The 23029-nt window shown below is 36.2% G+C and overlaps 1 protein-coding gene across 1 annotated transcript in view; it reads left to right on the top strand.

Annotated features, from left to right (window-relative positions):
• Nucleotides 1–23029, top strand: part of scarb2b (scavenger receptor class B, member 2b) — a 74172-nt gene that overhangs the window by 19155 nt on the left and 31988 nt on the right. Inside the window, exons 2-6 of the mRNA XM_056447030.1 lie at nt 2544–2704; nt 13148–13295; nt 15748–15942; nt 18649–18740; nt 18846–18965. Of these exons, the coding sequence (XP_056303005.1) occupies nt 2544–2704; nt 13148–13295; nt 15748–15942; nt 18649–18740; nt 18846–18965 (716 nt within the window). The remainder of the gene's footprint in view (nt 1–2543; nt 2705–13147; nt 13296–15747; nt 15943–18648; nt 18741–18845; nt 18966–23029) is intronic.

Genomic DNA, 23029 nt, shown 5'->3' on the forward strand with positions numbered 1-23029 from the left:
CACCCACACACACTCATTCATACTCATACACTACGGCCAGTTTAGTTGATCAATTCCTCTATAGCGCATGTGTTTGGACTGTGGGGGAAACCAGAGCATGCAGAGGAAACCCATGCCAACACGGGGAGAACATGCAAACTCCACACAGAAACACCAACTGACCCAGCCGAGACTTGAACTAGCGACTTTCTTGCTTTTTTCAAGCAAAAATTCTTGTATCAAGAAGCATTTTCTGGACAAGTGAAAATTGTTATCTTGTTTTCAGAAATAAAGAGTCACCATTGGCACATTATTTAGCTCATTTTAAAGAAAAACTTACCTAATTTTGACTCATTGTTTCTTAAAACAAAACAATAAATTTTGCTAGTCTGGAAAATGCCTCTTGATTTCAGAATTTCTAGGTATTTGGACTAGAAACAAGACAAAAACTCTAGGTAAGAAACACGTTTTTCGCAGTGCACAGCCTCTGAAGGACTGGCTGGTCATTTCGCATGTTACGCAAGTCTTCTTCTGTGTAAGTTGCTGGCTGAAAAGTGAGCCAGATTTGTTTCTGATAGACTGAAGCTTGTGAAATGCTGAATCACGGGGCAAAGCTGGATCTCTGTCTTCCCCTGTGGTCGATGTTTCAATGCCTCTGAAGGGTCACTCTTCACACTGCAGAGATTGACCCAGAGCGTTTGGAAACACTGTATACAATAACGTCCTTCATAGCTGTTGTAATACGTCAGCACTGCAGAACAAACGGGATCTGAGTGGCTTTCAGGAATGTCCTCATATTTATAAATGTTACATTCGAGTGGGCAGTAATGTAGCGCTGAGGTCAGGAGGTCATGACCTCAGGTGACACTAGTTATCCATCCACCTATTTTGACATATGAAAGCATATGACAAACGGCCACGTCCGCTGACACTTAGCTGGTCGCGCGGATAATGTGCAATGCACTTGGGTAAGAAGCAGGGGTTCGTGGAGCCTGAATATCTCTTGCAGTGTTTCTGCAATGAACTTTGTAGGCTGTGTACCCTTCATACCTTCAGAAATACCCACAAGACGCAGATTGCTTTGTCAAGAAACGACATTCCAAATCTATGTACTTGACCTGAAGAGCAGCAATTTTACTCCGTAGGGCAGTCACATTCAGTTTAAGTGTCTGTAGACTAGTCATCCACTCAGATTTTCTAGATTAGTTAGCCTCTCATCGTGTGCATTTAGGAATGTTGCATGAAAGGATTTTTAAAGGAAATGCCAAGATGTGCATAAATGTGGAAAATATGCGTTTGCCAAGTTCACCATTTAAAGCCAACTATTCGCTTTAAAAGAAACAGGTTTACTCACTGATTTAAGTAAAGTCAACTAATCGCTTTAAAATCAACAGGTTTACTCACTGATTTAAGTAAAGTCCACTAATCACTTTAAAGTAACAGGTTTACTCTCTTATTTTAATTAAAGTCAACTAATCACTTGAAAAGCAACAGGTTTACTCACCTAAGTATGGTCAACTTATCGCTTTAAAAGCATCAGGTTTACTCACTTAATTTAAGTAAAGTCAACTAATTGCTTTAAAGCAACAGGTTTACTCATTTAAGTAAGGTCAACTAATCGATTTAAAAGCAACAGGTTTACTCACTTATTTAAGTAAGGTCAACTAATCACTTTAAAGCAACAGGTTTACTCACTTATTTAAGTAAGGTCAACTAATCACTTTAAAGCAACAGGTTTACTCACTTATTTAAGTAAGGTCAACTAATAGCTTTAAAGCAACAGGTTTACTCACTTATTTTAAGTAAAAACAACTAATCACTTTAAAGCAACAGGTTTACTCATTTAAGTAAAATCAATTAATCGCTTTAAAGCAACAGGTTTACATATTTAAGTAAAATCAACTAATCGCTTTAAAGCAACAGGTTTACTCATTTAAGTAAGGTCAACTAATCGATTTAAAAGCAACAGGTTTACTCACTTATTTAAGTAAGGTCAATTAATAGCTTTAAAGCAACAGGTTTACTCCCTTATTTTAAGTAAAAACAACTAATCACTTTAAAGCAACAGGTTTACTCACTTATTTAAGTAAGGTCAATTAATAGCTTTAAAGCAACAGGTTTACTCCCTTATTTTAAGTAAAAACAACTAATCACTTTAAAGCAACAGGTTTACTCACTTATTTAAGTAAGGTCAATTAATAGCTTTAAAGCAACAGGTTTACTCCCTTATTTTAAGTAAAAACAACTAATCACTTTAAAGCAACAGGTTTACTCATTTAAGTAAAGTCAATTAATCGCTTTAAAGCAACAGGTTTACTCACAGGGTATTTACTCACAAGTGAAGTAAGCATGTTTTAGTTCTCAGAGAACAGTACAAAATTCACAAAATGAAAGTTCATGACCTCTTTATCTTGTAAAACATACTTCAGTAAGTCATTTTTCATAGAGAATGAGTTCAGCGCTGACAGACATGATTTAAAGAGTTTGACCAGGCCTCGAAACCGAACCCACACATGTTTATGATGAATTCTCATACAGTGGTGTGTGTGTGTGTGTGTTTTCAGGAGATAACGTTGACAGAAGGCAGTAAAGTGTTTGCCACATGGAAGAATCCTCCTCCTCCAGTGTACATGGAGTTTTTCTTCTTCAATGTCACCAATCCTGAGGCTTTCCTGAAAGGAGAAGCTAAAGCTCGTCTGTCTGAGATGGGGCCGTACACTTACAGGTACATAACACACACCGACCATCGGATGATTGGGTTCACATGCAAACAAAAACTGAGACAACAATAGCTGTGTTTCCATCCACAGATGTGCATTAGATTTATGTGAATTATTATGAGCATACAAATATTTGTAAATAAAGTAGCATTTCCATCCCATGAGAAGCTAAAGAGAACAAAATCACGACTTCCTGCTAAACTTGCACAGATATCACTGAGAGAAGTGTAGTGTGGCTTTTAGAGGCGTGGGACACTCTTAGGGTTGGCGGATGCTCAAGACAGTTCTGGAAGGGAATAATAATAGAAGAATAATAATACTGAAGCACTGTTATGACGGAGGGCTGAGGCCTTTTACAATCAGCACAACAACATTTCAGATCTTATGTAATGTGCTGGAAACATGTGCTGCACACATCACACATACTGATGAACTGCATGCGTTGACTTTACCCACTAAATCTGTTTACATTGTAGTTTATGGGCCATTATTCTTATCGGATAAAAAGTTTATCCTACTCAGTTGATCCTACATTATTATTCCTATCAGTGCAAAATAAGCATAAAAACGCTGAGCTAATAATAGACAGAAGACCCAAGTAAACAATAGCCGCGTTTCCACTATCGCGCCTAAAGCGAGCTAGCCAGGGCGAGCCAACGCCAGTCGCGTTTCCACTATCACTTCCGGGGCGTAATCGGGCCAAAGCGGGGCTTCCTTGGGGCCAGCGTCCGGCCTTTTTCGGCCCGCCGAATACCTTGGGCCAAGGAGGGCCAACTGGGGCTTCGGGGCGGGGTTACGTACAAAGGCGGAGTTTTCCTGTCAGGTAAAGAGGAGACAAGATGCTTTCTTCCCGTACATTTGTTTTGCTATCGCGCTTGATCAACTCACTAAGAAGAAGAAAAAATGGACAGCAGACAGTACTGGTCAGTACGTTTTTATGCATATATGCTACTTTAAGAGCAAGAAATGAAATACTTATCATCCGGTTACATCCTTACAATCGATGGCATTAACAACAACACGGCAAATATGATGGTATTTACAAACAACAAAATGCTACAAAAACAATCACGGGAAATATTACCATGTTCATCCACTGTCGTTGCAGTTGTCGTTGTATACGTCGTTCTTGTCGCTCGGCTGCTCTTTTGCGCCTTGCAGCCAAAATCTGTGTTCGAAGTAAATGCCGCCGAACTCGAATGTCCTTATCCAGGGATCGCTGTCTGGCCTTACACCAACAGACCACAAACAGTAAAAAAGCAATGGCTTCGGTGTTCTCCATCTTCCAGCTCTCGTAGTGATGCCAGGTTGTGTTTGTGGCATCACTACGTTTTGTTATAATTTGAGTTTTTTGTTCCCGCTGAAGTGGGCGGGTTGTGTGACGGGTTATGTGACGTTTGATTCGGGGGACGTTCTGGGGGCGGTGTTTGCATGACGCGCTGCGAGCAACTAGCCCGACAGTGGAAACGCGACATGATTTCAGCCTCATTTCTCAACCTCCCGGGCTATTGGCCCGGCCTGGCCCGATTAAAGCCCTGGCTCGCACTGGCCCGATAGTGGAAATGCGGCTATTGATGGATTATTTTCTCTTTCTCTCAGCATTCTAGTTCTGCCTTGTTTGTAGTTTGATCAGCATTTGAGCTAGTTGAAGATGTGTTTGGATTAACATTTGAATGATATTTTAGCAAACTGAAAGAAATGGCTTGAATAAGATGTAGTCATCTCACTGAACGAGACTTAAAGGGTGGGTAAAATGATCGAATTATCCCATCACTATCAGCAATCAGGCTACTTTAAGTCATAAGCTTACATTTTCATTATTATTTCTTAAATATAGTTAAAATATATTTAGTTAAATTGTATTTTGATTATTAATCAATATTAATATTAATAAACAATTAACTGCATGCTCATAGTTTAGGGTTTTAATGTTGTGATTTGACTGTACAATTAGTGTCTTATTGACAGTTTTGCACATTTTAGACATATTTTTTTGGTGTGGAATGCATGCAATTAAAGTTATACGCTTTAATATAATATTCAATACATGTAAATTATATATAACTAGTGGAAAGTATCAAAAAACTATCTAAAGTGACAGTGATGAACCAATTCTGAATCAAACACATTGATTTCAAAACTAATAATCGGAAGTGGAGCTCTTTCGAAAAATGTTTATATCGAGCAACGCTATTGATTATTTCTGTGGCTTTACATTGGGTAGCTCCGCCCACATTAGTCCAAAATACCACTATTTATAAAACATCTTCAACAGGTGTTATTCTCTTATAGTTCCTATCCAGATGCTTCTGTCTAAGAACTAGTTCTCATAAGCATTTCTAGACTCATATTTGGTCAGAATAATACCAAAAGTGAAGCAGAAATCAGGCTTGTGAAATAGTGTTTTTTTTTATGCTGAGTCACTGGGTAAAGCCCTATGATCTCTGTCCTCCTCTGAGATCAATGTCTCAATACGCTTAAAGCATAGCATTTTATTTATTTAGCCTGTATTTTTCCATTAAGGTCTCATTGAGATAAACGAAATCTCTTCTAGGGAGTCCTGCATGGCCAAGTTGGCCAAATAAATAGCATTAAACAAAATAAATAAGAAGATTAAATGAAAGTTAACATGCTATTTGGCTTTGTTTTTTTTTTTTTAATAAAATCTGAAATAAAATTAATTAACATATTTTAAAAAAATGACATAAAACAATGTTAACTCCAAACCTAACAAACACTCACAAAACATGTTTATCTATTATGTTGTAATGTTTTTTTATTATTTAACATCAAAACATAACACAATAGCATCACATAAATAAAATAGGTTGCTTGTTTTTGCTATTCCTTGTTATGAATTATTATAAACTGTGCATGCTGTTGTTTTGTCATTAAAACACTGTACATAAATTATAGTAACACATATACAGTACAATAGCAAAACATTTTATAAAATAACATACAAACACTATATAACTGAATAATGTAAGATGCAAGTGTAAGACATAAAGGCAATAAGTTTATTTATACAGCACATGTCATACACAGTGGTAATTCAAAGTGCTTTACATAAACAAGAACAAAAGAGACAAGAAAATAAAATGATTAAAATAATTAAAAACAAAATGTGTTAAAACAGGTTATAAATAAATGAAGAAGAGAAGCAAGACATTATAGTGCGATCTGTAGGACGTAGCGGTGTGCTCATTTAGATAAAGCACAGCTAAACAGATGTGTTTCAGTCTTGATGTGAATGTGCAAGTGAAGCATAACAAAACATGCTGTTATATTTTACAAGGTGCATTTTTCTTGTTTTTTTTATTATAAAACAGCCAAACAAAATGTTTAATAGCATATTAAAATGAATCACATAACATAATAATCATACTAAATAATCTGCCAGTGGGGTAAGAAAAATAATCTTGTTTTTTCTTTTGACATAAGAATATTTTGCTTACTTAATTAGCAGATTATTTTGCTTATTTTAATCACAAACTCACTTAATATTGACTCATTATTTCTGAAAGCTAGAAAATAAGTTGTGCTTGTGCAGAAAATGCTTCTTGATTTACGAATTTTTAGATATTTGGACTAGAAGAAGTGAAACATGAAATACGACATTCATTTTTTCTTAAACTTAGTCTCTATTTCAGAGGTCACCACAGCGGAATGAACCGCCAACTATTCCAGCATATGTTTTACGCCCTTTCAGATGCAACCCAGTGCTGGGAAACACCCATACACACTCATTCTCACACACACACATACACTACGGGCAATTTAGTTCATCAATTCCTCTATAGCGCATGTGTTTGGACTGTGGGGGAAACCGGAGCACCAGGAGGAAACCCACACCAACACGGGGAGAACATGCAAACACCACACAGAAACACCAACTGGCCCAGCCGGGACTCGAACCAGTGACCTTCTTGCTGTGAGTCACTATGCTGCCCAATAAAATACAAGTATTCCAAATAATAAAAATAACAAAGAATGAAATACACATTATATTTATATTTAAACAGGGTTAAAATGAATAAAAACGGCTGAGAAAGGCATCATGTAATGTCATGAAACAGAATCAGCCATCAAGCATACAGTTGTGCAGCGCTATATGAATTATTGAAGAGGAGAGCAGGAGACGCATTAAAGCAAGGGGATGTGTGTTTGTCTTACGCACGAGTCTCCTGTAAGCATCTTAAAGACTCTCCGGCCGCAGCCTGAGGATTTATGCTCAGATTGACAACACACACTTCAGCAGACACACACACACTGAGCACGTGCAGGATTCACATGCACAAAAATACATGCAGAAGTCAAAATTATTAACCCCCCTGAATTATTAGCCCCGCTGTTTTCCCCCAGTTTCTGTTTAACAGAGAGCAGATTTCTTCAACACATTTCTAATCATAATAGTGTTAATAACTCATCTCTAATAACTGATTTATTTTCTCTTTGTCATGATGACAGTAAATAATATTAGACTAGATATTCTTCAAGACACCTCTATACAGCTTAAAGTGACATTTAAAGGCTTAACTAGGTTAATTAGGTTAACTAGGCAGGTTAGGGTAATTAGGCAAGTTATTGTATAATGATGGTTTGTTCTGTAGACTATCGAATAAAAATGTAGCTTAAAGGGGCTCATAATATTGACCTTAAAATGGTGTTTAAAAAATTAAAAACTGCTTTTATTCTAGCCAAAATAAAACAAATTAGACTTTCTCCAGAAGAAAAAAATTGAGGAAATACTGTGAAACCTTTATAGCATTACAAATCATAAATGTAAATGGTCAGTTCACCCAAAAACACCAATTTACTCACTATTTACTCTCCCTCAAGTTGCTCTAAACCCTCATGAGTTTTTTTTTCTGTTGAACACAAAAGAAGATATTTTGAAGAATGCTGGAAATTGTTAATCATTGACGTCCGTAGTAGAAAAAACAAGTCAATGGAACTCCATGGTTACATATTCACCCCCAAAATTGAAAATGTTCTCACTATTTACTCTTTTTCAAACCTTTATGAGTTTCTTTCTGCTATTGAACACAAAAGAAGATATTTTGAAGAATGCTGGAAATTGTTAATCATTGACTTCCGTAGTAGAAAAAACAAGTCAATGGAAGTGAATGGTTACAGGTTCACCCCCAAAATTAAAAAAGTATTCATTATTTACTCTTTTTCAAACCTTTATGAGTTTCTTTCTTCTATTGAACATAAATGAAGATATTTTGAAGAATGCTGGAAACTGGTAACCATCGACTTCCATAGTAGGAACAACAAATGAAAGTCAATGGTTCCAGGTTTCTAACATTCTTCAAAGTATCGTTGTTTGTGTTTAGCAGAAGAAAAAATCTGCTAAAGGTTTGAAACAGTAAATGATGACAGAATTTCATTGTTAGATGAACTGTGCTTTTAATGGAAACACCAAGTGTGCACACATTTTGAAAATTGACAACTGAGAAGGATTAACTTCTTATTTAAAGATATTTAAAAAAAAAAAAAGGTTTAGAGACCAAATCATTGACTTCAATAAAGTTTCCATCTGCCTATTTTTATGCAATAATTATAAATGTGCATAAAATAGATGCATCTGTTTAAAAATGCACCTAAATCTTGTGTAGGATAAACTTTTTAATCCAATGAGGGAAAATGTGCAAACTAATGGACAAACCGTGTTGTATTGACTTGTGTTACATTGTGCTCAGTTCTCCGCTTCTGCTGTTTAATAATTTAAACAAATGCATGTCGTAAAACAGAACTAATGTGACCTGCAGATATGAACCGCTAAACCTTTACTGTTGTGTTAATATCACAGCACATGTCTAATCTCCTGAAATTACTCCATATGCATTATGTAATGCTTTAATCTTGTGTCTTAAGCATCAATCCCTTCATACATCTGAATATGTGTATGTATATATACATATTTTAAATAAAAAGCATTAGCATATTCTAAATATTTTTTTTACAATAACACACACGCACGCACGCACACACACACGCACACACACACACACATTTTAATGCTATAATTTATTTTATTTAATATATTATTAGAAATATTAATGTATTAGTTTTTAATATATTATTATTCTATATTGGAACATTTATACTGTAATGATTGATTAATTGTTATCATTAATAATCAATACTATATTATTATTAGTATTAATCATATAAAATAATAAATTAAACATATTAGAGATAATAATATATTAGTTTTTAATAAATTATTATTTTATATTGGTAAAATGATTTTGCATTGATTAATTAATTGCTAATATTAATAATTAAAGCTATTTATTATTATTGTTGTTATTATTATTATTGTTATTATTGTTGTTATAATTATTATAATTATTATTATTATTGTTATTATTATTTTTATAATAATAATAATAATTATTATTATTATTATTGTTATAATTATTATTATTGTTATTATTATTATTATTATTATTGTTGTTATTATTATTATTGTTATTATTATTATTATTGTTATTATTATTATTATTATTGTTGTTATTATTGTTGTTATTGTTATTATTATTATTGTTATTATTATTGTTGTTGTTATTATTGGTATTATTATTGTTATTGTTATTATTATTATTGTTATTATTATTAGTATTATTATTGTTATTGTTATTATAATTGTTTTTATTATTGTTATTATTATTGTTGTTGTTGTTGTTGTTATTATTATTGTTATTGTTATTATTATTATTGTTATTACTATTAGTATTATTATTGTTATTGTTATTATAATTGTTTTTTTTATTATTATTATTATTATTATTATTATTATTATTGTTATTATTGTTGTTATTGTTATTATTATTATTGTTATTATTATTGTTGTTGTTATTATTGGTATTATTATTGTTATTGTTATTATTATTATTGTTATTATTATTAGTATTATTATTGTTATTGTTATTATAATTGTTTTTATTATTATTATTATTATTGTTGTTGTTGTTGTTGTTGTTGTTGTTGTTATTATTATTATTATTATTATTATTATTATTATTATTATTATTATTACAGTAAGAAGTAAGAAGGCCGCTGGTTTAAGTCCTGGCTGGGTCAGTTGGTGTTTCTGTGTGGAGTCTGCATGTTCTCCCAGTGTTGGTGTGGGTTTCCTCCGGGTGCTCTGGTTTCCCCCACAGTCCAAACACATGCACTATAGGGGAATTGATGAACTAAATTGGCCATAGTGTATGAGTGTGAATGCAAAAGTGTACAGCATAGATGTTTCCCAGTGTTGGGTTGCGGCTGGAAAGTCATCCGCTGCGTAAAACATATGCTGGATAAGTTGGCGGTTCATTTCGCTGTGGTGACTCCTGATGAATAAAGGGACTAAGTCCAAAAGAAAATGAATGAATGAGTGAATGAATTATTATTATTATTATTATTATGAAATACATGCAGTTTTTAACATATGAAACCCTATCATGATAATTATTACAAATATATATAATACAGTGTGTGTGTGTTTTGAATATTAATGTAAAACAGTTGAATGCGTGTGGTGTTTTATCAGTGTGTTTGCCGTCATGTGTGTGTTGAGCTTCACGGCCCTCCTTAAACAAATATCAAAGTCTGCGCTGATCCAAGGCCAGCCGTGTTCAGTTTGTTTGCATTAAACTTGGGTAATTCAAAGCAAACAGAAAACACTTCAGCAGAAATCTATGATCTGATGTTGAGCTGCAGAGAGCCAGACACTAATTATATTCGTCTAATGTTGTGCATCATAGTTGTGCGTCATGTGAGCTTTTGAACGACTATAATTTTAATCTAAATGCTTATTTATTTGATCATTTACACTTTATATGAAATTTCTTGCCAAATTGTTGCAACAATTTGTCCTCTTCTGAACTCTGATATGTCACAATGTTGTGTGCGTTGCAGTTTTTGATCCAAAACTGTGCTGTTCCTCTGCTAATGAAACCTCCACACTCTGCTTTTACTGCTGGAATGAAGATCAATGAAGATTGAACACCAGCTGATCACATTTAGCCAAACCTACAACACTACACTGGCCAGTAAAAATTAGCATTAAAATATTACAGTGCACACAACATTATGTGTGACATATCAGAGTTCATCAGTGCGTCTCGCTGGCACATCTGTGATGATCAAGAGCCACGGTATCCAGGCTAATGTTAACAAACCACCAAGAAGAAGAACCACATCCAACAGGAGGAATTGGGGACTCCAGTGGAAGCTGTCTGAAATGGATGTCCCGCTGACAAAACAAAACATCAAACCACAGCTGCCCAGTTCACTGCAGAATTAAATGTGCAGCTCAACTCTCCTGTTTCCAACAAAACTGTTGGTCTGGTCAGCGCCAATAGCCTAGTGGTTAAGTGCGGCGACGTATACTGAAGCACCATGGTGCTCACGTCGACCCGAGTCAGATTCCCAGCTCAGGGTCCTATGCCGATCCTTCTCCTCTCTCTGCTCTCAACGCTTTCCTGTTAGTCCTCCACTATCCTATCATAATACAGGATGTCCGCGAGGTCTTAAAAAGTATTAAAAGTTGATAAATCAATTATGAGAAAATTAAGGCCCTTAAAAGGATTTAAAAAGTCTTAATCATGTTTTTATGAGGTCTTAAATTTGGTTCAAGCGTTGTCCAAAGTGTTTGACTCCAAAAAAAGCATAAATATATTTATAATAAATAAACGTCATTTGCGTCAATTGCAGTAAGGTCATGTGACGCTCTCCACATGTAGTGAAACCATACGCTTCTTTCACATGGCTGCCATTTTAAAACACGACAGCGAGGCTGCAGTGGGACGAAACCCAGAAGTATAGGATCAGCACTGTAAACATTGCAGCAACATGCTGTGGACTACAAACCCCCAGCTGTCGACGCGATTTCAAAATGCATAAATGATGTAAACATCACTTTAATATCATTCAGTTCAGTTTAATTTAAACTATTTAAAGCATATTAGGCATCAAACAACATCACAATCTCTTTTAGAGTAATACGCCCAAGTGTCCTCCTAGGCTTCAGTTCATGTCAGCAGGTAAACACTGTGGGGACGCTTCCCTGCTTTAGCCTATAACACGGTGAGCGATAAAACACTGCAGTCCTCTGTAGCACACCCTCGTGTTGTCTGTAATAGTGTTGTCCTGGTACTGAACTTTTAAAACGTCCAAAGCCTGCTCATAAACACCGCTGATTAGCCATAGTATTCACCAGTGCTCAACAGAAATGACTGTGATTGGCCATGAAGGTCATCAGTTCACCTCTCTTCACCGAGTGCAAACACAGATACATGGACACTGGAGCGTTTAAAGCTGTAAAGGTCAGTCGATTCATCTGCGGATTGCTCGTCTGTGTTTGTGCTCGGTAAACATCGGTGAAGAGCGGTGAACTGATGACCTTGAAACAGACAGTGGCTGAAGCCTGTCGCTGAAAACCACCGCACGACTTACTGTACGCACTGTAAAATATATCGTCGATGGGCATAAAGTTCCATGATGAGTTCACCTTAGCTGTCTTTCCTACATCGGGGAGAGTTACGGTGTGGAGAAGCCCCAAAGAAGTGTCCCCCCAGACTGCTGATGCCTGGAGTGAAACTTGAGGGGATCAGTGATGGTTTGGGCTCAGTATTATGGCATGCCCTCTGCCCAATACTGGTGCTAGATGGTCACCGGGTCACTGCCAAGGACTACCCAACCACTCTGGAAGACAATGCGACCCAATGGGTCAAACATTGTATTCTGAAGGCGATGGTGTGTATTAGAGTGATAATGCAGCAATACACACAGCAAAACTGGTGACAGAGTGGTTTGATCAAAATGAAAGTGAAGTTGAACATCTCCCATGGCCTGCACAGTACCCAGACCTAAATATTATTAAGCACTTTGGGGTGTTTTGGAGGAGCGAGTCAGGATAGATTTTCCTCCAGCAGCATCACAGTGACCTGAAGACTGTTCTGAAGAAGAATGGCTCAAGACCTCTCTGGCCGCTGCGCAGGACTTGCTGATGCTGTGTTGAGGAGGAGGAGAAACACCATACTGATGAACTACTGCGCTCTAAAACCACAAGTTTCATATATTCAGAAAATACATTAATAATGTTGATGCAAATAGCAAGTGTTTTGCACCATACTGTACTTTCTGTCCATCTATTATCATTTTATATACGTCTCATTTTCCCCATTTCAGCACTCTGAACATGTCATTTATACTTATTATATGGATAATTTTGCGTACCACATCCTGTTCTTGCAGATCATGTTTTCTTTCCTGTGGTCATTATTTGCATTATTGTCCATTTCTCCTCATTTTCCACTGCATGACTGTGATTGTTTGGGTTTTAATGTCTTTTCTTGGTTTCTTGCTCATCATATTTCCTCTAAATGTTATCTAATCTGATCTAATCATATTATTTTAACTCAGTGTGTATGTGTGTGTGCTTTCAGAGAGTACAGGCCCAAACGCAATGTGTCGTTTGTGGACAACGGGACGAAAGTGGCCGCTTACACACCCAAAGTGTTTGTCTTCGTTCCGGAGAAGTCAGTGGGAGACCCGAGTGTAGACATGGTGACGACTGTAAACATCCCTGCTGTGGTGAGTCTGTGTGCGTGTGTGTGTGTGTGTGTGTGTGTGTGTGTGTGTGTGTGTGTGTGTGTGTGTGTGTGTGTGTGTGTGTGACAAGGTTATTATAGTTTATGAAAACAAATGAAAAAACTAAAATTAAAAAATATTTTGGTCAACAAAAATAAAAATGAGTTTTTAAAAACCCTAGAATGAACTGAAACTGTGTTGTGTACATACAGAACTAACTCAGACTAACTAAAACCTCCTTCCTGTTCGTCTTTGTAAATGTATTTAATACACACTGTATGCCTTTTAGAAGTAAATCTATTTACTGCGCGCTGCAGCTGTTTGACCGCACAGCACCTCAGAGTCTGTAAACCTGCTGCCATTAGCCAGATCAAGCCGATCCTCCAGTCATCCTCGCTGTTGCTTCCACAACAAAATAAAATACGACCCAAACGCATTAAATACGACCCAAGCAGACACTAAAAGTATTCATTTAACACATTTGTGCCCAATAATAGGTTTTATTTCCGTATTAGTGATTCGATTGTGAATGAATCGTTCTTTTAACCGAATCTTCTAAGTGAACCGGTTGAACTAGTTTACCAAATCGAACTGAATCATTTGAAATGATTCACATCTCTAGTAAGCACTTATCCATAAACTACTTACTTATTAACATGCCTAATACCCCCCACTGACTCTAAATAAACCCATATATATGGAGTTATTCGGTTATTAGAACAGTACACTGAGATCAGATTTGAACCGATAATGCTACTCATGCGTGATTCAGTGAACCGAACACAAACAGCATATGACAGCCCGCTGTGACTGAACTTTTGTCTTGTGAACTTTTTGAAGTTGAACAACTGCAGCGTGGGTAAACCGAGGGTTTAAATGAGAAGATCTGATGAAACGTACGTTTATTTCATAACAGAAATTCGTAATGGAGTTTAAATAAAGTGAGTCAGGCTTCAGTTCAGTTGCGAAACATTTCAACTTTTCAGATCTGCTGATGTTTAACTGACTGAAATTATGATTGCTGACTACATGATTTTGGTATGATGAGTCCTAACATGGGAGGATTGTTACAAAAGATCCGGTTCACGTTAAAGATCTGAACTTCCCATCACTACTGTGTGTCTAACCTCAGAAGCAGCCTTGCACGCATATTTAAATTAAGGCTGCTGTCTTGTGGGCTGTTGTATTTGAGTTTGAGGATGAGTAGATGGTAGTGGTAGATGATAGCGGTCCTGTGTCCTCTGAATACATGTTTCAAAAACTGTATAATTGGGTGTGTGTGTGTGTATGTGTGTGGGTGTGTGTGTGTGTGTGTGGAGAAAGTGTCTGTGTGTCTCTTTGTTTGTTTGTGTGTGTGTGTGTGTGTGTGTGTGTGTGTGTTTGTTTGTTTGTGAGTAGTTTATATGTGTGCACGTGGGGTGTCACGGTGGCGAAGTGGGTAGCACGATCACCTCACAGCATGAAGGTCGCTGGTTCGAGTCTTGGCTGTGTCAGTTGGCGTTTCTGTGTGGAGTTTGCATGTTCTCCCCGAGTGAGTGAGTCTGTGTGTTTTTGTTTGTTTGTTTGTGTGTGTGTGTGTGTGTGTGCGTGCGTGTGTGTGTGTGTGTGTGTGTGTGTGTGTGTGTGTGTGTGTGTGTGTGTGTGTGTGTGTTTGTTTGTTTGTGAGTAGTTTATATGTGTGCGCGTGGGGTGTCACGGTGGCGCAGTTGGTAGCACGATCACCTCACAGCAAGAAGGTCGCTGGTTCGAGTCTTGGCTGGGTCAGTTGGTGTTTCTGTGTGGAGTTTGCATGTTCTCCCGGTGTTGGTGTGGGTTTCCTCCGGGTGCTCCGGTTTCCCCCGCAGTCCAAACACATGCGCTATAGGGGAACTGGTGAACTAAATTTTGTGTAGTGTATGAGTGTGAATGCAAGAGTGTATGGGTGTTTCCCAGTATTGGGTTGCATCTGCTGCGTTAAACATATGCTGGATAAGTTGGCGGTTCACTCCACTGTGGTGACCCCTGATGAATAAAGGGACTAAGCCGAAAAGAAAATGAATGAATGAATGTGTGCACGTTGGACATTGTGTGTATGTGAGTGTGTGTGTGTGTGTGTGTGAGAGAGAGTGTGAGTGAGTGAGTCTGTGTGTTTTTGTTTGTTTGTGTGTGTGTGTGTGTGTGTGTGTGTGTGTATGATAGAGAGAGAGTGCGTGTGTGGGATAGAGAGTGTGTGTGTGTGTGTGAGTCCATGTTTGTGAGTCTGTGTGTGTCTTTATGTGTGTGTGAAGTGTTTTTAAAATGTAACCATTTGAGAGAAAGGAAGACAGACCCAGTGGAATGCGTATCATGTTGAACATTCAGACATTTAGAACAACACCGATATCTCCATGGTGACCGCAGCAGCAGGCCGTGCTTTGATCGTGGTGTTGTGATGTGAAGAGTTAAAGCTGCTTGTGATCCGCATGTTGTGTTTCAGGCTGTGATGAATCGTGTTAAAGGTGCAGGATTCTGGGTCTCCTCTGCTATGTCTGTGTACATGAAGTCCATCGGCGCTGAGATGTTCATGACACACACTGTGGACGAGCTGCTGTGGGGCTTCAAAGACCCGCTGCTCACCCGACTGCGCACCATCAAGCCGGAGACGGATGAATACTTTGGGCTCATGCTGCATGTGAGTCTCCGCTTCTGGAAAAACACAAAACACACAAATATACATACACACTCACATATACTTACACACACATACTTATACACACATACATATAGACACATTCACACTCCTGCATACACACACACACACACACACACACACTCGAGCAGTGTTTATATGTACATCCTCTCCACACATGGATCCCATTAAACTGACCATCCTCAGATTTTGTTGATGTTTTTTTACTCTTTCTCAAGAAGAACATCTGGAAAGAGTTGCATTATAAATGGTAATGAATGTCTTCTGTTAATACAATAAAACCTATATAAATATATTTAATTAAGTATTTTAAATATCATTTTAATTACATTTAACAAAACATTATTGATACAAATTAATTTATAAAAATATAAATAGTTTAGTTAATATTTATTCATTATAAAATTATAATTTAATATTTTGTATATTATATATCAATATTAAATATTTGTTATACTAAATATTTTTGTTAAATAAAAATATTAACATTTTTAACAAAATTAAGGAACATAAATTTATGATAAACACAGTGCTCAGCATATATGAGTCCACCCCATTTAGAAAATGAATATTTTCCCCCATTTCTCAGTGTATATGGGTAATATATTTTGGTGCATTTAAACAAAACAGATTTATTTAACAGATTTATTTATTAAAATAATATTTTAGTCCCCAAACAGATTTAGAAATTGAAAGATAATACAATTAAATTCAAACAAAATATTTGCAAAAAAAATTGCAACATTCAAAATTTCAACAATTTTTTGTTTCTCTTGATTTTTGCTATTTTTGAAATTTAAATTTTATATTTTTATAATTTGGGCTGTTAATTTTTTAACCATTATTGTAAATTATTTTGTTAGATAAGCTCCAGATCTGGCTTCAGGATTGACTAAACTAATGTGTATGCACAAATATAATATTGTAGAGCTTCCTATAAAATAATATTAATTTAAATGAGAGATTTATGGGGGGGGGGGTATACTCATATATGCTGAGCACTGGATATATATAGGAAGAGTTCAGATCCTCTAAGTGCCATCTGAAATTTTTTTCTACAATCACCATTTTTACTCAGGGACCTAGGTTTAGGTTCAGTAATTTCCATTTTATGACAAAGAATTGGTAATTTTCATCACTTTTAATGTGAAATAACCAAACATAAACATAAGGGGCTGAGAGAAATGCTCATTGTAGAAGAAAATTGCATCTGAACTCTTCATATATATATATATATATATATATATATATATATATATATATATATATATATATATATATATACAGTGAGGGCAATAAGTATTTGATCACCCTGTGATTTCCAATATCTCCTACTTAGTAATCATGGAGGGGTCTAGAATTTTGCATTTCCATTTCCAGAGACAGTTTCTAAAAAGAAAAATCCAGAAATCACATTGGATGATTTTTTTAACAATTTATTTGTAAATTACTGTGTCACATAAGTATTTGATCACTTGCTTTTCAGCCAGATTTCTTACCCTCAAAGACCTGTTATTCTGCTTTTAAATAGTCCAGCTACTTTCTGCTCATGATTCTAATTTAGTAGCACCTGTTTGAGGTCGTTAGCTGTCATAAAGACACCTGTGCACCCCACTATCAGTCAAAAGTCTAAGTAGCAACATGGGCAAAACCAAAGAGCTGTCAAAAGACACTAAATTGTAGACCTTCACAAAGCTGGAAAGGGCTACGGGGCAATTGTCAAGCAGATTGGTGAACTGTTGGAGCAATTGTCAGAAAATGGAAAAGGCTAATAATGACTCTCAATGTCCCTTGGACTGGGGCCCCCCCGGAATATCTCTCCCCGTGGGGTATCCATGATGCTAAGAATGGTCAAGAATCAGCCCAGAACTACACGGGAGGAGCTGATCAATGCTGTGAAGAGAGCTGGGATCATCGTTTCCAAGGCTACCATCAGTAATACATTAAGACGTCATGGTTTAAGATCATGCATCGCATGGAAGGTTTTCCCTGGATAAGTCAGCCCATGTCAAGGCCCGTCTGAAGTTTGCCAGGGACCATCTGGATGATCCAGAGGAGTCATGGGAGAAATTCCTGTGGTCAGATGAGACCAAATTAGAACTTTATAACTCCATTCGCCGTGTTTATTATTTTATTTATATATATATATATATATATATATATATATATATATATATATATATATATATATATATATATATATATATATTGAATAATAATAAAAAATAACTGAATATACACACCTATTTTTGTTTAAAGGATTTAGTTTGAATTGGTTCTTTTAAATCTTTTGTCCTTATTTCATAATAAATAAGCAAATATTTAATTTCTCTCATTTCCACGTGCTCTCACACAAGTTATTTTAAATAATATTGTGTATGGTGAGACAGGTGTCAAACTCAGTTCTGAGGGCCTCAGCTCTGCTCAGTTTAGTTCCAACTCTAATTAAACACACCTGATCGTACTAACTGACTCCTTCAGGCTTGTTTGAAACCTACAGGCAAGTGTTTTAAAGCAGGGTTGGAACTAAACTGTGTAGGAACTGAGTTTGACATCCCTGGCTTCAGATTATGGTGCTTCTTGTAAGAAAATAATGATAAAATGTTAACAAATATGCTATAGTACTTGCTAAACAAATGTTTATTTCTGTCATATCTATAAATGTGTTTCTGGTCTGTTGTTTTGCAGAAAAATGGCAGTGATGATGGTGAGTTTGTGTATCACACTGGAGAGCACAACTATCTGGACTACGGCCGCATTTTCACCTGGAAGGGAGAAAAGTAAAGACTCCATCAAACTGAATATCATGTTTTATGAAGCTCCACAGTGGAACATTTCAGTCAGAAGAGCGGGAATAGCCTAAGTTGATGCGGTTTGTGTTTCAGGATGATGTCGTTCTGGAAAACCAATCAGAGTAACATGATCAATGGCACCGACGGCAGCGCGTTTCACACGTTCCTGACTAAAGAGGAGCGACTGGATGTGTTCACCGCTGACCTCTGCAGGTAAACCTGTCACATCACACACAAAACTCCCTGTAGTTAGCTCAGGAAATATGTGGCGGACTATATTTTTGCGAAACTAGTATGTTCAGGTATGCTAGCAAGTATGCTTGATTGTACATTTCAGATGATAAATTCACTAAAATTCGCTGTTGACACTTTTGTGAATCTGAAATACATTACTTGGGAAATGTTTTGTTTCATGTTTCAGGTGTCAAAGCCACTAGAGGGCGCTCTCTACATGGTTTTGAATTTGAAATATATATTTGAGGTACTTTTTGCTGCATGTTTCAGATGACAAATCCACTAGAGAATGCTGTTTACATTTTTGCGAGTCTGAAATACTTAGGGTATGTTTTGTTATGTTTGATGTGACAAATCCACAAGAGGGCGCACTCTTTTTTTCTTAAAGCTGAAATTATTATTTAGGGTGCGTTTCGTTTCATTTTTCAAATGACAAATTCACTAGAGGGCGCTGTCTACATTTTTTGGCAAACTGAATTATGTTACTTAGGGTATATTTTGTTGTTTGATGTGACAAATCCACTAGAGGGCACTGTCTGTTTTTTTTTAAGCTGAAATTATTATTTAGTTGATGTTTCGTTGCATGTTTCAGATGACAAATCTACAAGAGAACGCTGTTTCCATTTTTGCGAGTCTAAAATACGTTACTTAGGGTATGTTTAGTTATATGTTTGATGTGACAAATCCGCTAGAGGGCGCTGCTTGTTTTTTTAAGCTGAATTTATTATGTAATGTACGTTTCTTTACATGTTTCAATTGACAATTCCACTAGAGGGCGCTGTGCACACTGTTTTGTGATTCTGAAATATGTTACTTGGCAAATGACTTGTTACGTTTCAGATGGCAAATCCACTAGAGGGCACTGTCTGTTTTTTTAAAGCTGAAATTATTATTTAGGGGTCGTTTTGTTACATGTTTCAAATGACAAATCCACTAGAGGGCGCAGTGTAAACTTTTTTGCGAATCTGAAATACGTGACTTGGCATATGCTTTGTTTCGTTTCAGATGGCAAATCCACTAGAGGGCGCTGTCTGCATTTTTTTGAAGCTGTAATACCCTGTTTAGCATACATTTTGCTAATTTTAGCACATTTTTAAAGCTGAAAATAATATTTAGGATATGTTTTGTTGCATGTTACAGATGACAAATCCATTAGAGAGAGTGAATGCATTTTATTATACAAATATGTATGTATAGAAATATAAAATAAATATTAATGAAATTAAAAAACCTAATGATCACAGGCCCGACATAAAATAATGATAAATAAAATGCTAAAATGTAATATTTGTTCAGTTGTGCAGCTTTCTCTCCATGATATTATTATCATGATGTTATTCTCATTTCTGTCTGAACTGTAAGATTATAGTCATCCAAATGATAATGAAAAAATATTACTGTAAAATATTTATTATAATAAACAATAGAGCATAATATGAAATTATAGTCTATACTTTATATATATCATCATATGTATGCCATATAATGCTCAGAGTGTTCAGTTTTTAACATTTGTTCATGTATTACTGGAGAATACCCATCATTTTCAGAGAAATCATTCCAGATGCCATGCCAAATCATGCAGGTCCCTATTTGCAGACTAAGCTTAATGCAATAAAGCATTGGTTTATGGTGTTGGCTCATCTGTGGCGACATCAGTTTTGTGCTAACTCCGATTTGTGAAAGCGTCTATATTTCATAAATGTCTGACCTCAGAACAGCTTAACCTTTCAGAGTCTACTTTACACTGAACTGCTGCATCTGCAAGCATTAAACACATCAAGCAGTTCAGATCTTAGTCTGCTGTTCAGGGTTGCCAGATTTTCACAACAAAACTAGCCCAATGGTCACTCAAAAGTAGTACAAAATATGGAACTTAAATAATGCAACCACATAGCTGTATATTAGTAATTATAAATATTCTGTTATCATAAAAAACCATCTCACCATCAGACTGCATAATGACTGTCTACCGCCTGTCCAAAAACTCTGAACAATGTTTTGACAAGGTTTTACATTAATATACATTACATGACGTAAAGTTTTACATTATTATTTAACTTATAGTTTTTAAACACAGTGTACCCTAAGTAATGTACATCAAAATATACAAAACAGTGCCCTCCAGTGCCCAAAGTGTATTCTGAGTAATGTTTCACATTTGCCAAAATGTAGACGCTCCCTCTGGTGGATTTGTCATCTGAAATGTACAACAAAACACACTTTAAGTAACGTATTACAGATTTGCAAAAATGTAGACAACACAATTTAAAATGTGCAACATAATGTATTTTAAGTAATGTGTTAGATTTGCAGAAATGTAGACAGCGCCTCAGTAATATCTATTCTTAAAAAAAAGTAATATCTATTAAGGGGTCAATCTGCAGAACATAAAACAACCTGCAGCAAGTGGTTAAAAGAAGTGCAATTTCCCTAGATTTGGCAACCCTGCAGCTGTTGTTCTTGTGTTTGGGTGTGAGTGTAGTACCTGTTGTTATTTACGGAGTGTGATGTCAGTGTGTGTTGGCAGCACATGCGGATTCTGTAGCGTCTGTGTTTTTATGGGTGGAGGTCTGAGTAGGAACAGAACAATATATCACACGCCATCCGGACATACAGAACATGGCAACAGAGAATAGAGCAGGCATCTGGTCAAGACATTACACAGAGGAACGTCTTATTATTCAGGAGGGAACAGGCCCTTGAAATGCTTGAAAGTTTGAGATTCTGAGAAAAATGTATTAATAATAATTAAAGACCATGAACAGCTTTTAAAAATATACATAATTCAGTTAGAGTGTTTATTGTTTATATTATTATTCATATTCGACTTATTATTATCATTCATATTAGGTTATTTATGGGATAATTGTAGAAATAATTATGAAGATATTTTTTTTTATAATAATCATAATTAATTATTTAGTATGCTATTAATAATGACTATTATTAGTAGTATTATTATCATAGAAATAGTATAATAATAATAACAATATTACCTTATTTATGGCATAATTGTATACAAAATTAATAATAATAATACTTTATTAATGGGATCATTGTTTAAATTAAATATAAAGATTATTATTGTTATTATATTATATTAAATTTGATATTTAATAATAATCATAATTAAAGTAATATTTATAAAGATAATAATTATGAAATGAAATTATAATAATTAAGATTAATTCCTGTAGTAGGCTTAGTCGCTGATTTATCAGAGGTTGCCACAGCGGAATGAACCAACTATTCCAGCATGGGTTTTACACGGCGGATGCCCTTCCAGCTGCAACCCAGTACTGGGAAACACCCATACACACTCATTTTCTCACACACACACACTCGTACATTACAGCCAATTTAGTTCATCAAATTTCCCTATAGCGCATGTGTTTGGACTGTGGGGGAAACCGGCGCCCCGGTGGAAACCCACGTCAACACGGGGAAGACATGCAAACTCCACACAGAAACATCAACTGACCCAGCCGGGACTCAAACCAGCGACTTTCTTTCTGTGAGGCCACAGTGCTAACCACTGAGACTGTTATGGAAGCAGACGGACAAACAGGGTGAGTAAATATTAAACTGTATTTATTTTAACAGCGGAGCAACAGCAGGAGGACAATGGGAAAGTGAATGAAGTTCTGGTTGATAGTATATTCCTTCTCTGAAGCAGGACGGATGACAGACACTGAGGAAGACCGAATGCACACACCAGATGGATTGTGGGGAAGACAGACTGACGAAACACTCAACTCTGACAGGACACGGGGAACGCTGGACAAACTGGAAGTAAACAGAGAACAGGTAAGTATCAAATGCTGAGTAAGAGGATAGTGAATACCAGGAGGGTACTCTCTATGAGTCCGCTTCGTAGAAACGAGACCGGACCATGACTGAAGTGAGGTGTGTGCTTATATAGTGTGTTTGAGTGATTGGGTGCAGCTGTGCATGATTAGAACTCCGGTGATGATGGGCGCTGTGTGGAATTGGTGGAAGAGCCTGGCCAATCCGTGACATTACCCCCCTCCCCAGGGCCC

This window comes from Danio aesculapii, chromosome 21, assembly GCF_903798145.1.
Source record: "Danio aesculapii chromosome 21, fDanAes4.1, whole genome shotgun sequence".
NCBI classification, from domain to species: Eukaryota; Metazoa; Chordata; class Actinopteri; order Cypriniformes; family Danionidae; genus Danio; species Danio aesculapii.